Source organism: Oryctolagus cuniculus, chromosome 17, assembly GCF_964237555.1.
Source record: "Oryctolagus cuniculus chromosome 17, mOryCun1.1, whole genome shotgun sequence".
Taxonomy (NCBI): domain Eukaryota; kingdom Metazoa; phylum Chordata; class Mammalia; order Lagomorpha; family Leporidae; genus Oryctolagus; species Oryctolagus cuniculus.
This window is the reverse complement of record NC_091448.1, coordinates 19,086,066-19,107,600: the sequence shown is the minus strand read 5'-3', so window position 1 is coordinate 19,107,600 and position 21,535 is coordinate 19,086,066. Positions and strand designations below refer to the sequence as shown.

At 57.8% G+C, this 21,535-nt stretch overlaps 1 protein-coding gene across 2 annotated transcripts; it reads left to right on the top strand.

The window, feature by feature from the left end:
• Positions 1–3,192: 3,192 nt before the first annotated feature.
• Positions 3,193–16,408, top strand: HROB (homologous recombination factor with OB-fold). 2 transcript variants are annotated; one of them, XM_008271570.4, is made up of 10 exons: positions 3,193–3,330; positions 4,113–4,163; positions 7,081–8,256; positions 9,353–9,436; positions 10,782–10,922; positions 11,449–11,557; positions 11,746–11,831; positions 12,178–12,303; positions 13,881–14,001; positions 16,174–16,408. In XM_008271570.4, exons 1-10 carry the CDS (start codon positions 3,328–3,330, stop codon positions 16,263–16,265), a joined length of 1,989 nt encoding a protein of 662 aa, XP_008269792.2. In that variant the 5' UTR covers positions 3,193–3,327; the 3' UTR covers positions 16,266–16,408. The 2 variants fall into 2 exon arrangements, with proteins under 2 accessions (XP_008269792.2, XP_051681681.2); XM_051825721.2 differs by lacking the exons at positions 12,178–12,303; positions 13,881–14,001; positions 16,174–16,408 and having other exon boundaries at positions 11,643–11,777.
• Positions 16,409–21,535: the final 5,127 nt, after the last annotated feature.

Here is a 21,535-nt window from a genome sequence, read left to right as displayed (position 1 = left end):
CCTCTAGCTGGCAGTGCTAGGATGGAGAAGACATCTGATTTGGGGAGACCCTTGAGCATGGGGGTCCTTCCCAGCTCTGCAACCACGGAACCTCCCTGCCTCCTGCCAGCCTCTCTCTGCAATTGCAGCTCTGCACGCTTCATTCGCTCCAGCCGCCCCAACTCCATTCAGGTTCTAACAGGGGGTAGGGACAGCAGGTGGGGAAAGCCAATGCCAAGTTCATCTAACTTAGGAGAAAGGCGCTGGAGGAGAAAGTATGGGATTTCCAAGCTGAAGACGCGCCACCCTCTGGGCCTGTTTCCTACTCTGCAAAAATATCACCGCCACCCCACCCTTTGTGGGGTCTTTATGCGGAACAACTGCACAAATGGTTAAACCATGGCCTGGGAAAGCAGTGGAGGATGGCCCAAGTGCTTGGGCCCTGCACCCACATGGGAGACCAGGAGGAAGCACCTGGCTCCTGGCTTCGGATCCCGGCGCAGTGCGCCGGCCATAGCGGCCACTTGGGGTGTGAACCAACAGAAGGAAGACCTTTCTCTCTGTTTCTCTCTCTCTCTCACTGTCTAACTCTGCCTGTCAAAAAAAAAAAAAAAAAAACTTTGCCAGGGAGCTGGCAGGGAAGTAGGAGCAGTGAATCCCATTAAGATGGGGGTGGGGCTGACACCAGTGGTTGGGCGATGGCGGGGGGGGGGGGGGCCCTAGCGCCTGGGATGGTGTCAGGGTGTAGATTGCACATAGATAAGACTGCGCCATTTTCCTAACAGATGAGCTCTGTGATCTTCCTTCAGCTGGAACTGACCTCACTCAGGGCTCAGGGAACTCCTGTATCCGGGTCTCCAGGAGGAGCTGCACCTGTGCTCCCTGTCCACAGGGTTGGAGGTTTGTCTCCCTCGCTCAGAAGCCGGCCCGAGGGACTCCATACCTTGGGTGAGAGTTCGTGATCTGGGTTCCTTCTCTCATCACCATGGCAGCCTCCATTGTCTAGTCCACGTGCAGCTCTGCTGGAAGCCACAGGCTGTCCTGATCCAAAGCCAGGCCAGGGGCTAGGCCACCCTGGGTAAGAGTCAGGGCTGGCTCAGATTCGATCATTAAGAACCCAAAGCCACAGGGCCGGTGCTGTGACGAAGCAAGTTAAGCTGCCTGCATCCCATCTGCAGGGCCTGCATCCCACTTCCAACCCAGCTCCCTGCTGATGCGCCTGGGAGAGGAGTGGAAGATGACCCAAATGGGAGACCCAGAGGGGCCAGCCCTGGTCATTGTGGTCATCAGTGGATGGAAGGCTTCTCTCTCTGTCTCTCACTTTCTCTCTGTAATTAGGACTGTCTTTTTTTGTTGTTGTTGTTTTACTTTCAGACTTTAGCTTCCTTTACTGTGAGAATAAGTTTCAGTGGTTTTGCGCCATCGCAGTTGTGGTAATTTGTGACAGCAGTCCTAGAAAACTAATACAACGTGGAAGATCTTTACAGTGAAAAATGTCAAAATATTCCTGGGAGAGTTGGAAAAGGACCTCACTTTCCAACACTGGCACATGGGCTCTCGGCTGCTGGCGCCTTGAGTTGTGGGCGCCACCCCCTGCATGTAGGTCTGTCGTGTCCCTCCGATTTCGGCAGTTTCCTCTGCTGTTTTCTCCCTAACTCTTCCCTGAGACTACACTCTCTCCACTTTTTAAAATAATCTTCTCCTGGACTAGAGCAGTAAGCTCCCTCCCTACTCCACCATCTTGGACTAAATCCCAATTCTGACTCTCAAATAAACAAAGAACCCAAGTCACGGGATGGTGCTGTGGTGGAGTGGGTTAAGCCGCCACTGCCTGCAGTGCGGGCATCCCATGTGGGTGCTGGTTGATTCCTGGCTGCCCCACTTCCGATCCAGCTCTCTGCTACGGCCTGGGAGAGCAGCAGCAGAAGGCCCAAGTGCTTGAGCCCCTGCACCCATGTGGCAGACCTGGCCGAAGCTCCTGGCTTTGGCTTGGCCCAGGCCTGGCCGTTGCAGCTATCTGGGGGGAATGAACCAGCTGACGGAAGGTCACGTTCTCTCCTTTCTCTCTCTGTCTCTCCGTTTCTCCCTGCAATTTTGCCTTTCAAATAAATAAGTAAATCTTAAACACATATACACACACCCCAGAAATCCCAAGTCCCTGGGGCCATCGTTGTGGCACAGGGGCCGAGGCCCGCCTTCAGCACTGGCGTCCCACACTGGAGCGCTGGTTTAAAGTCCGGCTGCTGCACCTTCCATCCAGCTCCCTGCTGAGGCTCTTGGTGGGCAGGCAGTGGATGACAGCTCAAGTACTTGGGTCCCCGCCACCCCTGCGGGAGACCAGGGTGGTCCTGGCTTTGGTCTGGCCCAGCCCATCTCGGAGAGTGAACCAGGAGATGGAAGAGCTCTGTCTCTGGCTCTCTCTCTCTCTGTGGCTCTGCCTTTCACACAGATAACTCAGTAAATAAATAAATAAAAACACCCGAGTCAGCTGCCTTCCTCCTGCTTGTCTCCGAGGCTCTGCAGCTCTAGATGCTGCCCCAGTGACAAGCAGGAAGGGAAACTGAGGTAGAACTGAGGACCACTACCACTAGCACCGCTAGGTGTGGGACAAGCCAGACAAGGTCCCCGCTGATGCAGAAGACACAAAGCAAACCCGGAGACCATGACAAGCGTAAATTCCAAAAGGCACCGAGAAAAAGACAGAATGTGGTGATGGGCGAGGGAGAAGGTAACAGGGAAGATTTGAGATCTAAGCAAAACCCAAAACAAATGCAGCCAGACCAAAAACGTTTTTTCAGGATAAAAGTGTCTTACAGGAGCAGAGAGACGGGCGACAAACCGACCGGTGGGTTTTGGTGTGAATGAAGTCACGCTCCAGCACCCAGCTCCTGGTGTGCTCAACACAGAAGCAGGGGGCCGGTCGTGGCTGGCCAGGGCATCTTGCGCCCCCAACCTTGCTCTCCCACCTGGACGCGTGGGGAACTCGTCGGCTGGGTCCGAGGTGCCGCTGGGGGGCGACCGAGAGCACATCCAGTTCCCCTTTAAGGCCAGAGCGGAAGGCGGGAGGGCGAAGGCTTTTGCGTCGGCAGGATAGAAACAGGTCTCCCCTTTAAGAAGGCGGAGTCACTGGTGTGGCGGCGCCTTCGAATGCGGCCTGGGGCGTCGGCCACCAGCTTCCTGGCGACCCTCGCTGAGCCCCACTCGGGGCACGGGGGCGTCTCCCTCCCACTCCGTCCCTGGAGCACCGGCACCCGACCCGTCCACCTGGGACAAACCTGAGGGCCTGACGACCCCCGGAGTGTGGGTCCGCGGCGTCAACCCGCCGCCTGGAGCCCACCCGCTGTCGCCATGGTAATGAGGGGTCTCTGGGCTGCCTGCTCCCGGGGGCACGGGGACGAACGTGGCGGTGCCGGGCCATCGCCCGCAACAGCCGCCGGGCCCGGGCCTGGGAGGAGCTCGGTGCGGTCGGGAGCCCTGGGCTCTAGTCAGGGGTCTGCCCGGCCGCGCCCGAGCCCCCGACCGCACACACCTGGTCCCGAGTTCCCCTGCTGGTCATCGTTCTCAGCGCACCCAAACGTCACCGCCCCTTGACCCTCCCTGCCCTCTCCCTGGCCCTACCCTACATCCGCCTTGACCCTCAGACAAGATCTTGGGGGAGGGATCTCGCACCCGGGTCGGGCACCCAGGTGGAACCGGCTGAGAGTCTGTGGACTGGAGGGGCCGGGCTGGCGAGAGCCCCCAGCTTTTGGTTGGATTAGGCTGCAGGAGGCCATTGGCTGGCTCTTTCGGAAACAGGGCCAGGGTGCAGGGCTTGCTTGGGTTGGGGGAGCTTCCTTCCGTGTTTGACAAAAGCCTCCAGCCCCCGGGCCGGCGCTGATCTGGGAGAAGTGCCCCTGCTCCTTGGCAGCTTCCCTTCCCCTCTTCCAGGCCTGGCATAGGTGGATCTGAATGTGTTATTTTGCAAGACAGTATTTTAAGTCACTTAACTCTTTCCCTAAATTGCGTTTCTTCTCCTCATCCCGTACTCCTCCCCCAGCGCTAGCAGCGCACCTGCCGGCCTTGCTAGGCGGAGGGGACGGCGTGTACTTGCAAGCAGTGTTTCTCCTGCCTCAGTTGCTTTGTTTCCCTTCCAGGCTTGCAGCTTGCAGAAGCTGTTTGCTGTGGAAGAGGAGTTTGAAGATGAGGTAAGGAGGTATTGGCGAGCAGAGGTGGCAGAGGTCTGACGTAAACACCCCTAAAACAGAAATTATGAACAAGCTAAAAAGGTCGGGAACACGGCGCAGCCTGTCCCAGCTGCCTGGTAGTTGAGATGTGTGCCTTGTATCTGAGAGGCCAGGGAAGGCTGACAGAGGTGAACTACCTACCTGCCTGCTGTGGACACAAACAAAAATCCAGCGAGCTGAGCTGAGTTGCCCAGTCGCCGCATCTTCCAGTGACGAGGGCCCTTTCCTGGAGGCTGTGTCGGTAGATGATCGAATCACCTTCGTGATGACCAACGAGGTGGAAGGACACATGAGTGACAGCACGTTACTGCGTGGCGGGAGGCCGGCAGTTGCCAGCTGGCCCTGTGGTCCAGGGCAGGTTACTTTATTCTTTGGCCTTCGGTTTTCTCTGACACAGTGAGGCATGCTTTTCTCTTCCCTCTGCTCAGGAGATGAGGGGTGAGACTGGCACATTAGAATCACCTCTGGGGCCGGCACTGTGGCACAGCAGGTAAAGCTGTCGCCTGCGGTGCCAGCATCCCATATGGGCGCTGGTTTGAGTCCCAGCTGCTCCACTTCTGATCCAGCTCTCTGCTCTGGCCTGGGAAAGCAGAAGATAGCCCAAGTCCTTGGGCCCCTGCACCCACGTGGGAGACCTGGAAGAAGCTCCTGGCTCCTGGCTTCGGATCAGCGCAGCTCAGGCCGTTGCAGCCATCTGGGGAGTGAACCAGCGGATGGAAGACTTTCTCTTTCTCACTGTCTGCTTCTGCCTCTCTGTAACTCTGCCTTTCAAATAAATGAATATTTTTTTTTTAAAAAAGAGAGAATTACCCTAGTCTAGGCCCCACCACTCGCCAATTAAATCAGAATTTCTGGCGAGGCCTCACATAGAGATATTTTTATTTGGCCAGAGAACACTGACCAGCAGTCTCCATAGCACTCTTCCTATTTAGAACCAATGGGCTGGGTGGACATGTGGCACAGTGGTTAGGACACTGCTTGGGCCACCCACATCCCACCCTGGAGTGCCTGAGTTCAAGTCCCTGCTCCACTTCAGATCCAGCTTCCTGCTAATGTGTACCCTGGGAGGCAGCAGGTGGTGGCCCAAGTACGTGGGTCCCTGCTACCCAGGTGGGAGACCTGAGTTGAGTTCCTGGCTCCTGCCTTCTGGCTGGCCCAGCCCTGGCTGTTGTGGGCATTTGGAGAGTAAACCAGCAGATGGAAGATTTCTTGGTCTGTCTCTGTCTCTGGGCCTTTCAGATAATAAGTGAAGGAGAAAATGCAGAACCAATGCACATAGCTTCATCCACGAGACTGGAAACTGCCACCTCAAATCCTTTTTGGCCAGAGGGAAGATTTAAGGGAGTGAAACCCACGGAGGTGAATTAGCTGGCCTGAGAATGGAGCCCCGACAGGCAGGATGAGGCCTTGACCCTCTGATTCCAGCATGACACACATGGAAACTACCAAGCTGCATTGGTAGACAACTATTCTGTTTTACCAATGACAAGCTATTCAAACGCTACATTTTGTGTCCCAGTACTTTGCCTAAAATATTTCATTTAGACTTTGTTCAGCTGGTCTGAATTTTGGCAGCCCCAAGCCCCACTCTTTCTTCCCTTTGTTTTTATTTATTTGAAAAGCAGAGTTACAGAGAGGCAGAGAAAGAGAGAGAGAGGTCTTCCATCCTCTGGTTCACTCCCTAGATGGCCACAGCTGTCAGAGCTGTGCCAATCCAAAGCCAGGAGCTTTTTCCAAGTCTCCCACGCAGGTGCAGCGGCCCAAGGACTTGGGCCATCTTCCACTGCTTTCCCAGGCCAGAGCAGAGAGCTGGATTGGAAGAGGAGCAGCCAGGGCTCCAGCCGGTGCCCATATGGGATGCCGATACTGCAGGCGGCGGCTTTACCCGCTATGCCACAGCGCCCGCCCCTTGATTTTTGTTTTCACTGATTGTTCAGAATTGCCAGCTATGTCAAGCAGATGTGTCCTTGTCTTTGTCTTTGCCTTTGGAGATTTGTGGTTACAGGCCGGGAAGGGACTGTTAAAGGCAGGACCGCTCGGCTAGTAATGGAACTAGAGTGAAGAACTCTGACAGCTCAAGTTTCTGTTCCTGAAAATAGCAGGCCAGCCCCTTTCCCGCTTCCCGAGGCGGATGACGTCACGTCTGACAGTGCGCTCTGGGAGAGGAGGAATCCGTCCATCACCAGGGCCATCAGGACAGTGTTGCTGCTGCGATTCTGATCATTCTTTGTGTTAATCCCAAGGTGGTCCCACCAAATGTGGGACTCCCTTGATAAACACAAAGCAGGAACACACCTTTCCCAGCCCAACAAGCCAGTGCGGCAGCAGGGGCTGGGCTGGGGGGATGGGGACCTTCCTGTCGGATAAGTCAGCAGTTCTGACTTAAAAACTCCCTCGGCACAGGCCTGCTGCTCTCGAAGGTGTCAGTCTCACCTTGCTTCCCAGCTGGAATCCATACTTAATTTAACTTGCCTGAAAAGCTATATTTAACTTCTGCCTATTTGCTGGCTCCAGGGCCTCTCCTGCATGCTGTGTGTATGTTGGGGGTGGGGAGTAGCTGGATAGGTGCCTACCGCGCGGGCCAGACCCCAGAGGGGACTTCCTTGAGCTGGGTGTTTGACCTTATATGTGATTGCTTTGGTTCCTTGGTGTCCCCTGTCCCCACTCCCTCTTGTCCCAGAGACTGAAGGAAGAGAGGGAAGCTACTCGGGGACTTAGCCTTCGCATGGTTCTGATGGACGCAGCATGGCCGCCACCACCGCCTTCGCGCTGTGCCGTCCGGCTCACCTGTCTGCACACGCACACACGCACCTCCCGGGTGGACCGTCACAGCCGAGCCTCCTGATTCCCAAGACCCACTGTCTCTGCTTGTTTGTAGGATTTCCTGTCGGCGGTGGAGGATGCGGAGAGCCAGTTCACTGGCTCACTGCCTGTGACCGCTGGTCACCTGAGACCTGTCTCTCCCAGGCCACAGGAGGCTGTGCAGCCCCAGTCCTCTAGGCCGCTGCCACAGCACCCTGCTGCGCCGTCAGAGGCCTCAGGCCTGCCGGCCCTGGGACTCCGCCTTGCTGCCTCCAGTACGCTCAGAGCTGCCAGAGGGCCAGCTTCTGCAGGGACAGCTCTGCTAAGGCCCGCCTCGACTTCCAGCAGCCTGACTGGTGATTCGAGAGGAGTGACGCGGACAGAAACGTTCCCAGAGCCAGCGAGGCCCCAGGCCTCAGCCCCACGTCCCCTGTTCGCCTTCAAGAGCCCGCAGCAGGGCCTGGCTGGCTTCGAGGGGTGTGAACATGATGATGACTTCGATAAGGTCCTGGCGAGCATGGAGCTGGAGGGCCCTGGCACGGAGCTGGAACATGGAGTGAGCCGTGAGGCCGCACGAACCCTGCCTGCCCAGCCGTGGGAGGACTCAGTATTGGCTAAAAAGGCCCGGGTAGCTGATGTGAGTGGCTCTGGCCAGAAGGGGCCGGTGCCGGACACCTGTGCAGCGGGTGTCCTGTTGGCCCAGAATGAGCCTCTGGGCCCTGTTGTCCACTGCAGGACTCCGCGGCCCTGCCTGCGGCCTGGTGCCTCCGGCAGCCTTCTTGTCCCACCTGCCTCAGCGGTTCCCACTCGGCAACACCCCCGGGAAGTCTGCCCCGCAGTATCCCGGCCTCCCCTGGCTGCTGGAGGAGCCGTGCAGGGCAGCCCTCGAGAGGGTCTCCGCTGTCAGTCAGTTCAGTCCCCAGGGGCCTGGGCAGGTGGCCGGCCTCGTTTTCCTGGACCCCGAACTCCCAGCTCCAGCTGTTCTGCTCGCTCAGCGACTGGCCCTAGGATACTTCCTCAAAGCCCCTTGCGGCCGCGAGCTCCAGGGTGTTCTGTTGAGTCTCCTGTGGGCATCCCAAGAGCTCCCCGCCCCTCGCTGGTTCCCCAGGCAGCTCTGCAGACGCCTGTGGTCACCAACCACCTGGTGCAGCTGGTCACCGCTGCCAGCCGGACACCCCAGCTGCCGGGCCATCGCGCCCCTGGAGCCAAAACACGCCGCTTCCCCGGCCCAGCAGGGCTGCTGCCTCATCAGGTGAGTGACCCGCTTCTCCAGGACGTCAGGGTGAGGGGGAGAAGCAGAGGACCAGGCCTGTGCAGGCTAGGACATCCTAGAGGGCAGGTGGGAAGAAAGCAAGAGAAGGGCCGGTTGGCCACGCTGCAGAAGTCACGGCAGCGGGGGGAGGGGGGAGAAGCCGCACCTGGGACTAAGGCTGAGGCCCTGCTCGTATTGCTGCCTTGGTGAGCACCTGCTCCTGGCCAGCACGAGGGCAGGACGGTCCTTTCCCTCTTACTTGATTTACCGAGGACTTGTCTGTGTCGGATAATTTGCTTGGAGTTGAGAGTACGAAGAGTGAAAGGGGAATGTCCTCAGGACCTTACAGCGCAGCAGAGGGAACGTGAACGAAGCATCGGGCAGAGAGCCCGTGTGGTTCGGGTCACTCCCTGGGCCCTGGGCAGACACTGGCTCCGCCCTGGGCTTGCTCTGAGGATGAACCCACAGTGGACAAGGCAGAGACTTCAGAGCGAGGGGCTCTCGGAGAGCCACCGAGCAGTTCACTGTGGCTGCTCTGTGGGGCTGCCGGAGGGAGGCTGGGGCTGGGAAGGAGAGTCTGGATTTCTGTAGTGGCGGAGGGGCAGGACCCAGCAAACTCTTCCTGGATCGGATCCTGGGTGACGGGCTCTGAAGATCTGGCTGGCGTGCTGGGTACAGCCCCTTGCTCTCACTTTCAGGGTGTTTGAACAGTTTCTGCCTGCTACTCTTGCTTCTGCCTGGTGCTTTAAGGGAAGACCAGGGAGGCCTTCTCTGTTCTTGCTGGGCTGATCTCCGAGCGGGGAAGGCTGGGTCCCGGAGAAAGGACTTAGAGCTGCCCTCTGCTCATCCCAGGCCTCGCCATTGAGGTCGCCGCCCGCCTCAGGCAGCCCTGGGTTTTTGCTCCCTCTCACTCCCAAAACGATCCCCAAAGTGTCTTTTTTGAGCTGCCACCAGGGCTCCTGAGACTCCTTTAGGGGAGGTGTAATATGTGCTAATTGTCCCTGATAGTTTCCTGGATTCATTACGTAAGGCACACAAGAAGCTGCACTTGTAAATAACAGCTGCTGAGCTGTTCTCGCCTTCTCCTCTCCCTTAGCACAGTGGGAGGAACCTGGAGGAGATCATGGTTTCCACGCCCCAGACTCCAGCTCACGGCGCGCTGGCTAAGTTCCGGACAGAGGTAGCTACTTCCGTGCAAAGGTTAACTCCCTGGGTGTCGGCGGAGAGTGTGGGGTGTCCCTGCGGCTTCAGGGTTCGGGGGTCAGAGTTGGTACAGCTAGGCCTGTTCCTGGTGTCACACTGTGGAGGGCGTGTGTGGAGGCAGCAGTTTCACTGGCGTACGGGGAGGCCTGTCCCGATGACAGGCAGACATTAACTGAAGCCATGGGCCCAGCCTTCTCGCCCATCTCAGAAGATACAGGCCCAGCTAGGGCCAGCTGCCCAGGGCGAGGCTCATGTACTGAGTATTGTGAGATTGTGTCTTGGGGGCTCTTCCTCTCAGGTGTCTGGGAACCGAGCCTGGAGGGAGCCGCCTTCACCCTGCGTCCTGTGGGTTCCCCTCTGCTGGGTGACGCCAGCCTCCCTCCTCCCCAGGGTTCTGGTGGACCTGCTCTGCCCTCAGACCTGCTTGTACATTTAATTCTCTTGAATATTTTTTTTTTTTTTTTTTTTTTTTTTTTTTTTTTTTTTTTGACAGGCAGAGTGGACAGTGAGAGAGAGAGACAGAGAGAGAGAAAGGTCTTCCTTTGCCGTTGGTTCACCCTCCAATGGCCGCCGCTGCAGCCGGCGCACCGCGCTGATCCGATGGCAGGAGCCAGGATCCAGGTGCTTTTCCTGGTCTCCCATGGGGTGCAGGGCCCAAGCACCTGGGCCATCCTCCACTGCACTCCCTGGCCATAGCAGAGAGCTGGCCTGGAAGAGGGGCAACCGGGACAGAATCCGGCGCCCCAACCGGGACTAGAACCCGGTGTGCCGGCGCCGCAAGGTGGAGGATTAGCCTATTGAGCCACGGCGCCGGCTCATGAATATTTTTTTTCCATTGACTGCAGCTCCCAAGACCTACCAGGTCATTTCAGATCCAAAGTAGTCAATACTGATTGGATTCAAAATATTTATTTTAATAAGAAGGTCGATGGTTAAAGCCAGAGGCTTTCCAGGTAAAACAGGACTGGACTGGAGATGAAACGGGTTAGACACTGTGGAAGCCTGCGAATGAGGGTGAGGGCTCCCTGCCCGAGACTTGATCGTTCATTGCAAGAGACAAGTGTGGCTGCCCTGGGGCTTCCGTGTGGTTGTAAGGGCAGGACCTGATTACAAAGGAAAGAGCACCCTCGCCACAGCTGCTTAGTGAAAGATGTGATGTGCGGCCAGGTTTCCTAGGCCATCTGCTGACCTTGGAAGTAATGAGAGGAGACACTATGGCTGCCACGCTGCCATTTTTCTCAGGGACCCACCCTTCTCCCACCCACCATCCTGTCTCCGTCAGGGGTCAGACCCGTTAACGCAGGTCTGCTCTGTGCTACCAGATTGTCGCTGGTTCCCAGGCCTCAGTAGAGGAGGATTTTGAGCGAGGGCCTTGGCTGGCCATGAAATCTGCTCTGGGCCTGGATGAGAGAGACCCCACCTGCTTCCTCTGCTCCTACAGTATTGTCATGGTGCTGCGCAAGGTACGGGTCCAGCCTCCTGCCCTGCTCTGCCTTCCCTGGGCCCGCTCGCCCCCTTCCACCCCAGGCCTGTCCTAGTGGCAGCGTGACGCCCTTGGGTGGCAGCTTCCACTCACCTGTCTTTTCTCTGTAGTCCCCAGCGTGGGCCCGGAGGGTGGTACGGATATGCCTCTGCATACCCCTTGTGGGGGTACGGATATGCCTCTGCACTTCCAGGCCCTAAGTGGGGGATGGGGCGGTTAGGCACACTGCTACCCTCCCAGCCCCACAGCGGTCCACGGCTACATGCCAATATATCCCTCCACCACAGAGCACCACACACACACAGCCACTCAGATGAAAGGAGGCAGGGGAGAGAACCGACAGGCCTGCCGGGAGGAGGCGGGCGCACACTTCAGAGGGTCCCGGCCCCCACAGAGGAAGCTCCTCACCATGCCTGTGCTTTGCCCCCTTCCTCCTGTGGTTGCCCTGGGAAGTTGCAGGTGGGCCGTGGCGGCCAAGGGGCTGCTAAACCTCTCCTTGTGAACAGGCAGCCCTGAAGCAGCTCCCCAGGAACAAGGTGCCCAACATGGCGGTGATGATCAAGTCCCTGACTCGGCGCACGATGGACGCCAGTGTGGTCTTCAAGGACCCCACAGGTAAAGAGTCAGGGCCCGGGAGTGTGGGGCGAGTGGCCTCTGTGGGGGTCAGGGGGTGAGGAAAAACCACTCTCTCCATTTGCAGATGGGGAAATGGAGGCAGTGAGCAGCCCGCTTCCCAGCCAGGGCCCAAGCCGGTTGCTGCCCTGCCCTTGACCCTCGGCTGATGAGCCATGTGGTATTTTCAGGAGAGATGCAGGGGACGGTGCACAGGGTGCTGCTGGAGACACGCCAGAGTGAGCTGAAGCCTGGCTCGGTGCTGCTGCTACAGCAGGTACAGGAGCTCCCGTGGGGGTCTGCTCTCCACCACCTCCCTAGAGGGAGCCCCCGGCGTCTGTCTCCTTGCCTGGCCCCAACACCCAGGCTGAGCTGCTGCCAGGCCCTGCGTGACGGCCATGGCCTTGAGTTGATGCCCATTCTTGGGGGCGGGGGGTGGATGGGAATGGAGGGGGTGCTGAGGGGAAGTGTGCTGAGTGGTTCTGCCCTGGCACCAAGGCTGAGGCAGGAGCGATTTGTGTGGCTCCGGTGCAGGGGACACCCAGGGAGAGGAGGTGAAAGGCAGCCATCCAGCAGCACCGGGGCCCCGTCACGGCATTGACCTTCCCCTTCCTTGGCTCCAGATCGGAGTGTTTTCTCCTTCGCTCCGAAATCACTACCTCAACGTGACGCCCAACAACCTGGTCCATATCTACAGCGCAGACTCTGGGGACGGAAGCCTGTTCACACCCTCTCAGCCCCTCCCCGAGGTAAGAGGAGCAGGAGGGAAGGGGCCTGGTGGAGCGCTCTTCCTCCCGCGGGCTCCGCTCCGTGCATTCACTCCTCCACGTTGGGGAGAAGGGGGCAGCTGCCTTAGGCAAGCGGAACCATCTCCTCCTGTGCCGGGCTGCCGCCTGCCAGCCGGCTCCGTAACAGTACCTGCGGGAGCAGCTGGCTCCGGGGTGATCCCCGAGTGTCTGGTGGCAGGCTTGAACATCTGCGAGGACAGGAGTCACCTGAGAACCAAGGGTTTACAGGGGTGGGGACAGTAATTGACGAGGGTCAGATCTGCTCCAGGTGACAGGCAGGAAATGGGCTGTCAGGTGAGCCAGCGCTGGCTCCGTGTCCTCCCTCCTGGCCTCGGCCTCTGCTAGGCTGGGGGAACCACACAGACACTGAAGATGCCCCTTTAGGAACCAGGGTCAGCGTGTGGAGCCCGGGCTTCACTTGGCCATGCACCCCCCCCCCCCGCCCCCGCCCCGGGATCCTGGCCTGGGGGTTAGGAGACCTAAGTCTTTTTGTTTGTTTTTTGTTTTTTGAAGATTTATTTATTTGAAAGGCAGAGTTACAGAGAGAGAAAAGGGGAGACAGAGAGATTTTTCTGTCTGCTAGTTCACTCCTCAAATGGTCACAATGGCCAGGGCTGGGCCAGGCCAAAGCCAGGAGCCAGGAGCTCCATCTGTGGATGACAGGAGCCCAAGCACTTGGGCCATCGTCTACAGCTTTCCCAGGCGTGTTAGTAGGGAGCTGAATTGGAAGTGGAGCAGCAGGGACTTGAACTGGTACCAGTAGGGGATGCCAGTGTCACATGTGGCAGCTTAACCCACTCTGCCACAACGCCAGCCCAAGACCTAAGTCCTGTCCCAGCTCTGCTGATCATTTGCAGTGACCTTGGGCAGGTCCTGTTCTCTCCTCTACCGTTGCTCTATCTATAGAATGAATATTAGACTTGACCTCTAGTCAGCTTTGGCCTTGAGCTCGAACTTCACCTTAACCCTTCTACATTCTCTTGAGAAGCACCCCACTTCCAAAATATACTCTTTCTTTTTGAACTTCAAATCATCTCTACTCATTAAAATAAATTGAAATGGCATAGAACAAGCAAAAAATGTGATGCACCTTTTCCCACTCCCACTCCCTAGGGCTAATGGTTGTTAGCAGCTGAGTTGCCAGTTTTCGTCGTCTGTCCATATACTCACGTTGGCGAGCTTGGGGATTAACAGCTCATTTCTGATCCAACACTAGCTCCTCAGTGTATTGCCGAACGGCCTCTTTCCTCCCTGATCCAGTTAGATGAGAGCCCCTAGGAGACGAGACACCTATGGAATTGGGAAAGGAAATCAGCCGTGAAACATTGGCTTTGGCTTGGTTTTGTCCTTTTATTATCTGCTGTTTTGGGTGGTGGACGTTTCAGGTCCCCCTCCCCTCTCCAGCACGGGCCTGGGTCACTCCTCTGCCATGACTTTCCTGAGCCAGCACCCATTTGTTTGAGGTGTCTGGGTGCAGGTGGTACCATGTGAAGGGGTCTCAGGGCACAGGCATTGGTAACCAGTTCCTCTGTCCCCAGGATCCAGGACGCTTCCATAGCAGTCCCCAGCATGATGTGGCCGCAAAGCCTGGGGCAGGCCTCAGAGCAGCCCAGGCCCCCGAGGCAGGGCTGTCCCCTGTGGAGGATCCCCCAGAAGCAGGTAAGACCATCAGTCTGTCCGGCCACCGGTGGGCTCTCCTGCCTGCTTTCCAGGAGCTCGGCCAGACTCTTCCTGCTATAGCCTGTTTCTCTTCCTGTGAGTCTTTGCTAAACAGGTACAGTGTCCTGTTTAGCAAGGCTGCAGGCCGCAGAATAGTTCCCAGTGTGATAGGGGCCGCGTAGAGCACTTGAAGTGTGCTCTCCAGGTCTCCCCTATTCCAGGTCACGCGCTGTTAGCCACAGGAGGAAACACCATCCAGCTGATGGCCTGTCTTTGTATGGCGCCGTGAGACTGAGGGCTGATGGCCTGGCCACTGAGGCTGATTTTCCCATCTTAAACTTTTTTAAAAATTTCATTTTACTTAAGTTACATAAGTTTAATATAAACAGATTTAGGAATATGGTGACACTCCCCCCCATCCTCCCTCCCCCATTTTAATCTTTTAACACATTTCCCCCTGATAGTTGTTTCTGTTGTACATTCTTTTTTTAGGTTTACTTTTTTTGAAGGGTAGATAACAAATGGCTACAATGGCTGGAGCTGGGCTATGCGAAAGCCGAGAGCCAGGAGCTCTATCTGGGTCTCCCGTGTGCATGGCGAGGACCCAAGCACTTGAGCCGTTATCTGGTGCCTCCCAGGTGAATCAGCAGGGAGCTCGGTTGGAAGCAGACCAGCAGGGACTCAGAGCAGCACTCTGACATGGCAAGCAGTAGCTTAACCTGCTGTGCCACACCCCGTCCCCCTCCAAGGGTATTGAGGAGTCAGGCATCCACGTGGCTGGGCGAGGCACCAGGATACACACCTGAGACCCAAGTCCAGCTCCTGTGGGTAGGCCAGCTGTCTCCTCGAGAGGCAGTGTCCCTCAAGTGACGCTAACGTAGTCGAGGGGCTGGTCGGCAGTTGTTGGTTCCCGGGAATTCCATCCTGTCTGGCCAAAGGCTTATGAGATGATAAACAGTTGCCCCACACTGACCTGATTCACAGCATAGCAATGGACAAACCACAGCGCCCATGTACTTACACGCCGTAAAACGCCGGGGTGCTGCACTGTCGCTTCGTGAGCTGCCAGATCCCATCGGAGCGGGCAGAGCGGCTCCAGGGGACTGGGGCTGGTGTCGCATTGCCAGTCTAGGGACAGACTGCCCAGCAGGCAGCTGCCGGAGGTGACTGGACAGGGATAGAGACACAAATACTAATTCTAGCCAATTCCCGTTTTCCGAAACCCGCACTCGCTGTTCACTCGCATGCACATCACGTGGTGTTTCTCCGAGCAGTCACAGTGGAGCTGGCGCCAGGCAACTTCGTGTCAGCTCTGCCTCCCTGAGTACTGTAGCATCGCCCTGGAGGTGAATGTCAGCTCTGCCTCCCTGTACCGGTCACCTCCTCACTCCCCAAACCAGCTTCCCCCTCCCTCCAGCAGAGCGCCCTCGTGTGCTCCGCTGGCCCCAGTGCTAGGCCCCTGGTTGCAGGGCACAGTGGTCTGACCTGTGCCCTGTAGTGGGACCCTTCTCCTTGGCGGCGGTGGCTCTGGCGTCTGAAGGAGCCTGGGGGTGCTCACCCTGGGCGAGTCGTGTGACCTCTAAACCCTGCTGCCAGGTAGAGTGGGGTTTCCAACGGGACTGCCGTGAGTGCACTCAGAAGGGTTCCCAGGCACCGAGCTAGCGGCCTATGGGGATAGCGGCTGCTGCCCACAGAGGAGCAGCAGGGACGGCGGAGCCCTGGTGCCTGGACGCCAGCGTCGCGCCGGAGAACCGCAGTCAGGGCGCATACTGCATTCCCTCCACCCACGCAGGCTCTGGGTGGGGGGTGATGGCCCTCACTTCTTGCATGAGAGCCAGTGGAACACGCTGTGGCTCTGACACAGCTGCTGGCTTCTCTGGCCATCTCTGTCCCTCCGTCCCCGGAGAGGCTCCTACCACGGGCTCAGGAGCCTTCTGGTTCGGCATCAGGCCTCTGGGCGGAAGAAGGACCACTGAGGTTCGGTGGGATCCTCTTTCTCACCAGAATGGCCCAGCGATTACGCCCCTGCCCTTGTCGTCCGTGAGGACCGGGACGGAGGGCGGTGGGAGTCAGGCCAGGCCCAGGCCCTCCTGAAAAGCAGGAGCTTTGGGCCTGCGTCACACAGGCCCTCGCGTTGTCACCAATGCTGCTCCGTCTGCGCCCCCTCCGCAGATGACCTGGATGGACTGCTGAGTGAGCTGCCTGAAGACTTCTTCGGCGGGACCGGCGGCTGGGACTGCCCCCAGGCGGGACCCCCTCCCTGAGCGGGCCCCTCGCTCCGGCTCCGGGGCCCAGCTCTGGGTGTCGATCACACCCCAGGGCGAGAGGAAGGCCAGCGCGTTGGAGTGGAGGCCTCAGACCCGGGGCTCCTGTGGTGCTCCCACGCTGGGCGCCACCCCGAGAGCTCCCTTGTCGCAGTCCTGCACTGCCTTTGCTCCGGGGCTTCCTTCGGCACTGGTGTACCGGGACTCAGCCAGGACCCTCCGCCTCCTGTCCTCCAAGACCCGTGCACCGTGGCTTCTCCTTCCGCCAGCAAGAAAAGTATGTCACCGTCATGTCACCCTGCTGCCACAGCTTCCCTCCGGAGGAAGTTGGAGCTGAGGTCCTGTCCCTTTACTCCCGACTCCCTGATGGCTGAGGAGCCGAGAGGAGCCAAGCACAGCAGCGGCGACCTGGGAGCTGTAGCTGCTCAGCTCCCCGGTGCCCACGGCTCCCAGGTGCTGGGCAGGGGCGTGGGCTGGTGGACCTTGTTCTGAAATAAAGCAGTCCTGGCTTCTGTCCCCTCCTCTCCTTCCCACCCCTCGCTGCTCCTTGCCCTGACTGCCCCGCTGCTGGTGCTCGGCCGGAGCGGGGTCGGGCAGATGCGTAGGCCAAGGCACAGCCAAGCCGCTCTGGCCCTCTTTCTAGTTTATACGCTTGTTCTTGCACAGTTTCAGACGCACAGGATTGCAAAGCTAGAGCTCCCGTAGACTCCACGTCCTGTTTCCCATATCGATAGCCTCTGCGAGTGTAGAACGTCTGTCCCAGCTAATGAAGCGGTGTTGACAGGTGATCCACTGAACGCCACACCTCGTGCGTATTTACTCTGTGTTGCCCTCATGGCCTTCTGTTTCGGAATTCCACACTTCCACCCGGGATCCTAGTGTCTCCTCTGGGTTCCTCTTGGCTTTGGCAGTTTCACTTCCCACACATGCCTTGGGCCCCTACACTCGTGTGGGAGACCCGGAAGAAGCTCCTGGCTCCTGGCTCCTGGCTTCAGAGCAGCCCAGCTCCAGCCATTGTGGCCATTTGGAGAGTGAACCAGGATAGAAGACCTCTCTCTGTCTCTGCCTTTGTAACTCCGCCTTTCAAATAAATAAATAAATCTTAAAAAAAAAAAAAAAAAGGCATCCTGACTCCCAACTGTACTTTAATTGTACAAGCAATTTAAAAAAAAAAAAAAAACTATTTATTTGGAAGGCAGAACTATGGAGAGGGGGAGAGAGAGAGAGAGGTCTTCCATCTGTTGGTTCACTCCACAAATGGCCACAACAGCTGGGGCCGGGCCAGGCGGAAGCCAGGAGCCAGGAGCTCCGTTTGCATCTTCACATGGGTGCAGGGGCCCAAGCACTCGGGCCCTCTTCCACTGCCTTCCCAGGTGCATTAGCAGGGAGCGGGATCGGAAGCAGAGCACCCAGGGCTTGAACTGGGGTTGCAGGCGTGACTGAGCCAGCTGCAGCGTCTCACGCCAGCTCCTGTGATGACCTGGACAGTTCCGGGCGGTGCTGGCCAGGCGAGTGGCAGGCCGCCCCTCCGTGAGAATGTCTGGTTAGAACTGTTGAAGGGCTTTCTCGTTGTTTAAACTGGGATCACGGGTTTGGAAGAAGACTAGAGGTCGGGTGCCCGCCATTTGCGTCCCCACTTACTTCGCAAGGGTTCACGCTGACCCTGGTCGCCTGGCTGGGAGAGGGTCTCTCCACGTAAGCTGGCTCTTTTCCCTTCTCCCTTTCTCTTCTCTTCGGAAGGAAGTCACTAGGTGAGGCCGTGCCTAAGGAGCAAGGGTTGTCTCCCGCTCCTGGGGCATAGCGGCCGCAGGGGCTCTTGGAGGTGCGTCTGCTCCCCGTCGCCCGTTCTCCACCTGTGTCAGAATGGCCTCGGGGGATAGTGACACTCTGGGTGGCCACCCAGTTGTGCTCAGTGATCTCGCTGCCATGCAGCTCTGTTCCACCTGTCAGACCAGAGTTGGACAGGGGCATGGCTGGGCTGAAGGCCTAATCTACCACGTTGCCAGCCTTGCTTTCCTTTCTAAGAGGAAGGGCAGGAAGGCAAACTCCCAGCTCACGGCTGACGAGGTGGGTTAAGGAGCCCAGTGTGGCTGGCAGGGGACTTGGTGGGCACGGCTTGGCACTGCTCTGGGGGAGGCACTAATCTCCCTGAAGTGAGGCTGAGCCCACGGACTGTAGTCTTTTTTTTCTTTTCCTTTTTTTTTTATAGAAAGCTTTTATTTAATAAATATAAATTTCATAAGTACAACTTTTGGATTATAGCGGTTCTTCCCCCCACACCAGCCCTCCCACCCCCAAACCATCCCATCTCCTACTTCCTCTCCCATCCCATTCTTCATTAAGATTAATTTTTTAAAAAAAGATTTATTTTTTTTTGAAAGTTAGAGTTACACAGAGAGAGGAGAGGCAGAGAGAGAGAAGTCTTCCATCCAATGGTTCATTCCCCAGATGGCCGCAACGGCCGGAGCTGCGCCGATCCGAAGCCAGGAGCCAAGAGCTTCTTCCGGGTCTCCCATGCGGGTGCAGGGGCCCAAGGACTTGGGCCATCTTCTACTGCTTTCCCAGGCCATAACAGAGAGCTGGATCGGAAGAGGAGCAGCCAGGTCTAGAACCGGTGCCCATATGGGATGCCGGCGCTTCAGGCCAGGGCGTTAACCTGCTGTGCCACAGCACCAGCCCCAAGATTCATTTTTAATTATCTTTATATACGGAAAATCAACTCAGTAGTACTAAGTAAAGATTTCAACAGTTTGCACCCACACAGACACACAAAGTATAAAGTACTGTTCGAAGACTAGTTTTACTGTTAATTCTCATAGTACAACACATTAAGGACAAAGGTCCTACATGGGGAGCAGGTGCACAGTGACTCCTGTTGTTGATTTAACAATTGACACTTATTTATGATGTCAGTGATCACCCGAGGCTCTTGTCACGAGTAGCCGAGGCTGTGGAAGCCTCTTGAGTCCACAAAGTCCAACCTTATTTAGACAAGGCCATGAGCAAAGTGGAAGTTCTCTCCTCCTTCAGGGAAGTGACCTCCTGCTTTGATGGCTGGACCATAGTCGGGCTGCAGCAGGCAAGTGCTTTGAGAACTCTGTGTCGAGCTGGCCGCTGATGGTGAAGCCTTTTCCCAAAGGCTTTTGTGCTGCTCGGCCAAGGGGAGCAGAGGCCAATTCCCAGTGCCCTTGCCCCTTCGCTCTCGTTTGCTCTCTCTCTCTTTTTTTTAAATGTATTTATTTACTTGAGAGGCAGAGTTACAGATAGAGGGAGAACAGAAAGAGTCTTCCACTCACTGGTTCACTCCCCAAATGGCTGCAGCGGCCGGACCTGGGCTGATCCGAAGCCAGGAGCTTCCAGGTCTCCCACGTGGGTGCAGGGGCCCAAAGCACTCGGGCCATCCACTGCTGCTTTCCCAGGCCACAGCAGGGAGCTGGATCGGAAGCAGGGCAGCCAGGACTCGAACCAGCGCCCTTATGGGTTGCCGGCACTGCAGGCGGAGGATTAACTTACTACACCACAATGCTGGTATCTGCCACTTGCTCTTCTTACCTGAGCATACCACACACTCTTCCCCGCGGCTGCTCGCTCCTCAGCTCTGCCTCTGTAGCTTAGGTCTGGGTCAGAGCCCATCTACACCTGCTCTCCCTGCGCCTGAGCCACCTCAGGCCCCAGCCTGCTGTCCCCATGGGACATGCGGAGCCCTGCTCCCCGCCGCACAGCCCCATCCCGTCCTCGCTGCTCCAGGTCCCGGTTTCTTGTGGCCATCTTGTTGCCTGGCACCTTCCCCTGCAGTAACCCTTGTGAGCTCCCAGTGGGCGCGTGGGCAGGTTGGAGGGAGAGGCCGCCTTTAGGGGCAGGAGACTGAACTGGTGTGTGCGGGATGTTGTAGTCAGCACCTTCAGGCCTCTGGCAGGGAGGCTGGGCCGTGACGACTACCGTGTGCCTCAGGGAGGAAGGGGGCCCCCACCGCCCTCGCTGGACACCCAGCCCTGGGAACCCAGCTGTGGGTGCTCAGCCAGGCCGTTGGCGGGCGATAAAAACACCAGCAGGGTTAATCACAGCTGTGTTTATAGAGGCACCTTTCTCTGAGGCTCTCCAAGCCTTCGCTGTGCATGACCTCATGCCTCCGCTGGGGCCCCTCACCTGGACTGCCACCGAGAAGCCTGGCCAGGCAGCGAGCGCGGTACCGGAAGAGGCTCAGGCTGCTGCCTTCGCTCCATGCACTGCACACGGGAGGCCGGCCCGCACGAGCCAGGTGCTGCTAACCAACTACCACGTCGGGACCGGCACAGGCCCCGATGCCTTCCGGGGCTCCCACTGGGGAGTGGCTGCCCTGTAGGAGTGGGGCACCTGGGGTTGCCATGGAGACATCGCCTGGGCAGGCGACCTTTGAGGTGGACTTAGAGGAATGAGTCAGAGCCGGAGGGAATTCCACGAGGAGGGAAGGGAACGCTCGGTGACATGGCTGAGCCGCCGAACGGGGAGCTTACGCAGCTGGGGAGGGCAGGGTCCCAAGGCAGCAGAAGTTTGTTGTTTTTGCTTTTTCTTTTTATCAGGATGTATTTTTTTTATTTGAAAGGCAGAATGAGAGAGAGAAAGGGAGAAACAGAGAATGATCTTCCACCTGCTGGTTCACTCTCCAAAGGGCCGCAACAGCCGGCGCCGCGGCTCACTAGGCTAATCCTCCGCCTTGCGGCGCCGGCACACCGGGTTCTAGTCCCGGTCGGGGCGCCGGATTCTGTCCCGGTTGCCCCTCTTCCAGGCCAGCTCTCTGCTGTGGCCAGGGAGTGCAGTGGAGGATGGCCCAGGTGCTTGGGCCCTGCACCCCATGGGAGACCAGGAAAAGCACCTGGCTCCTGGCTCCTGCCATCGGATCAGCGCGGTGCGCCGGCCGCAGCGCGCCGGCCGCGGCAGCCATTGGAGGGTGAACCAACGGCAAAGGAAGACCTTTCTCTCTGTCTCTCTCTCTCACTGTCCACTCTGCCTGTCAAAAAAAAAAAAAATAAAATAAAATAAAAAAATAAAATAAAAAACAAAGGGCCGCAACAGCCAGGGTAAAGCCAGGAGCCTGGACTCCCTCCTGGTCTCCCACATGTGTGGCAGGGGCTGCCTTCCCAGGCCCACCAGCAGGGAGCCAGTCCCAGCAGCAGCAGTTTTTCAGCAAGGAAATTAACTGGTTTAGGTGAGCACGGAAGAGGCGGGTGTGGCCGGAGGCAGGAGCACCAGGCAGGAGGCCGAGCTGAGCGGGGCCTAAGGCGCCGAAGGCC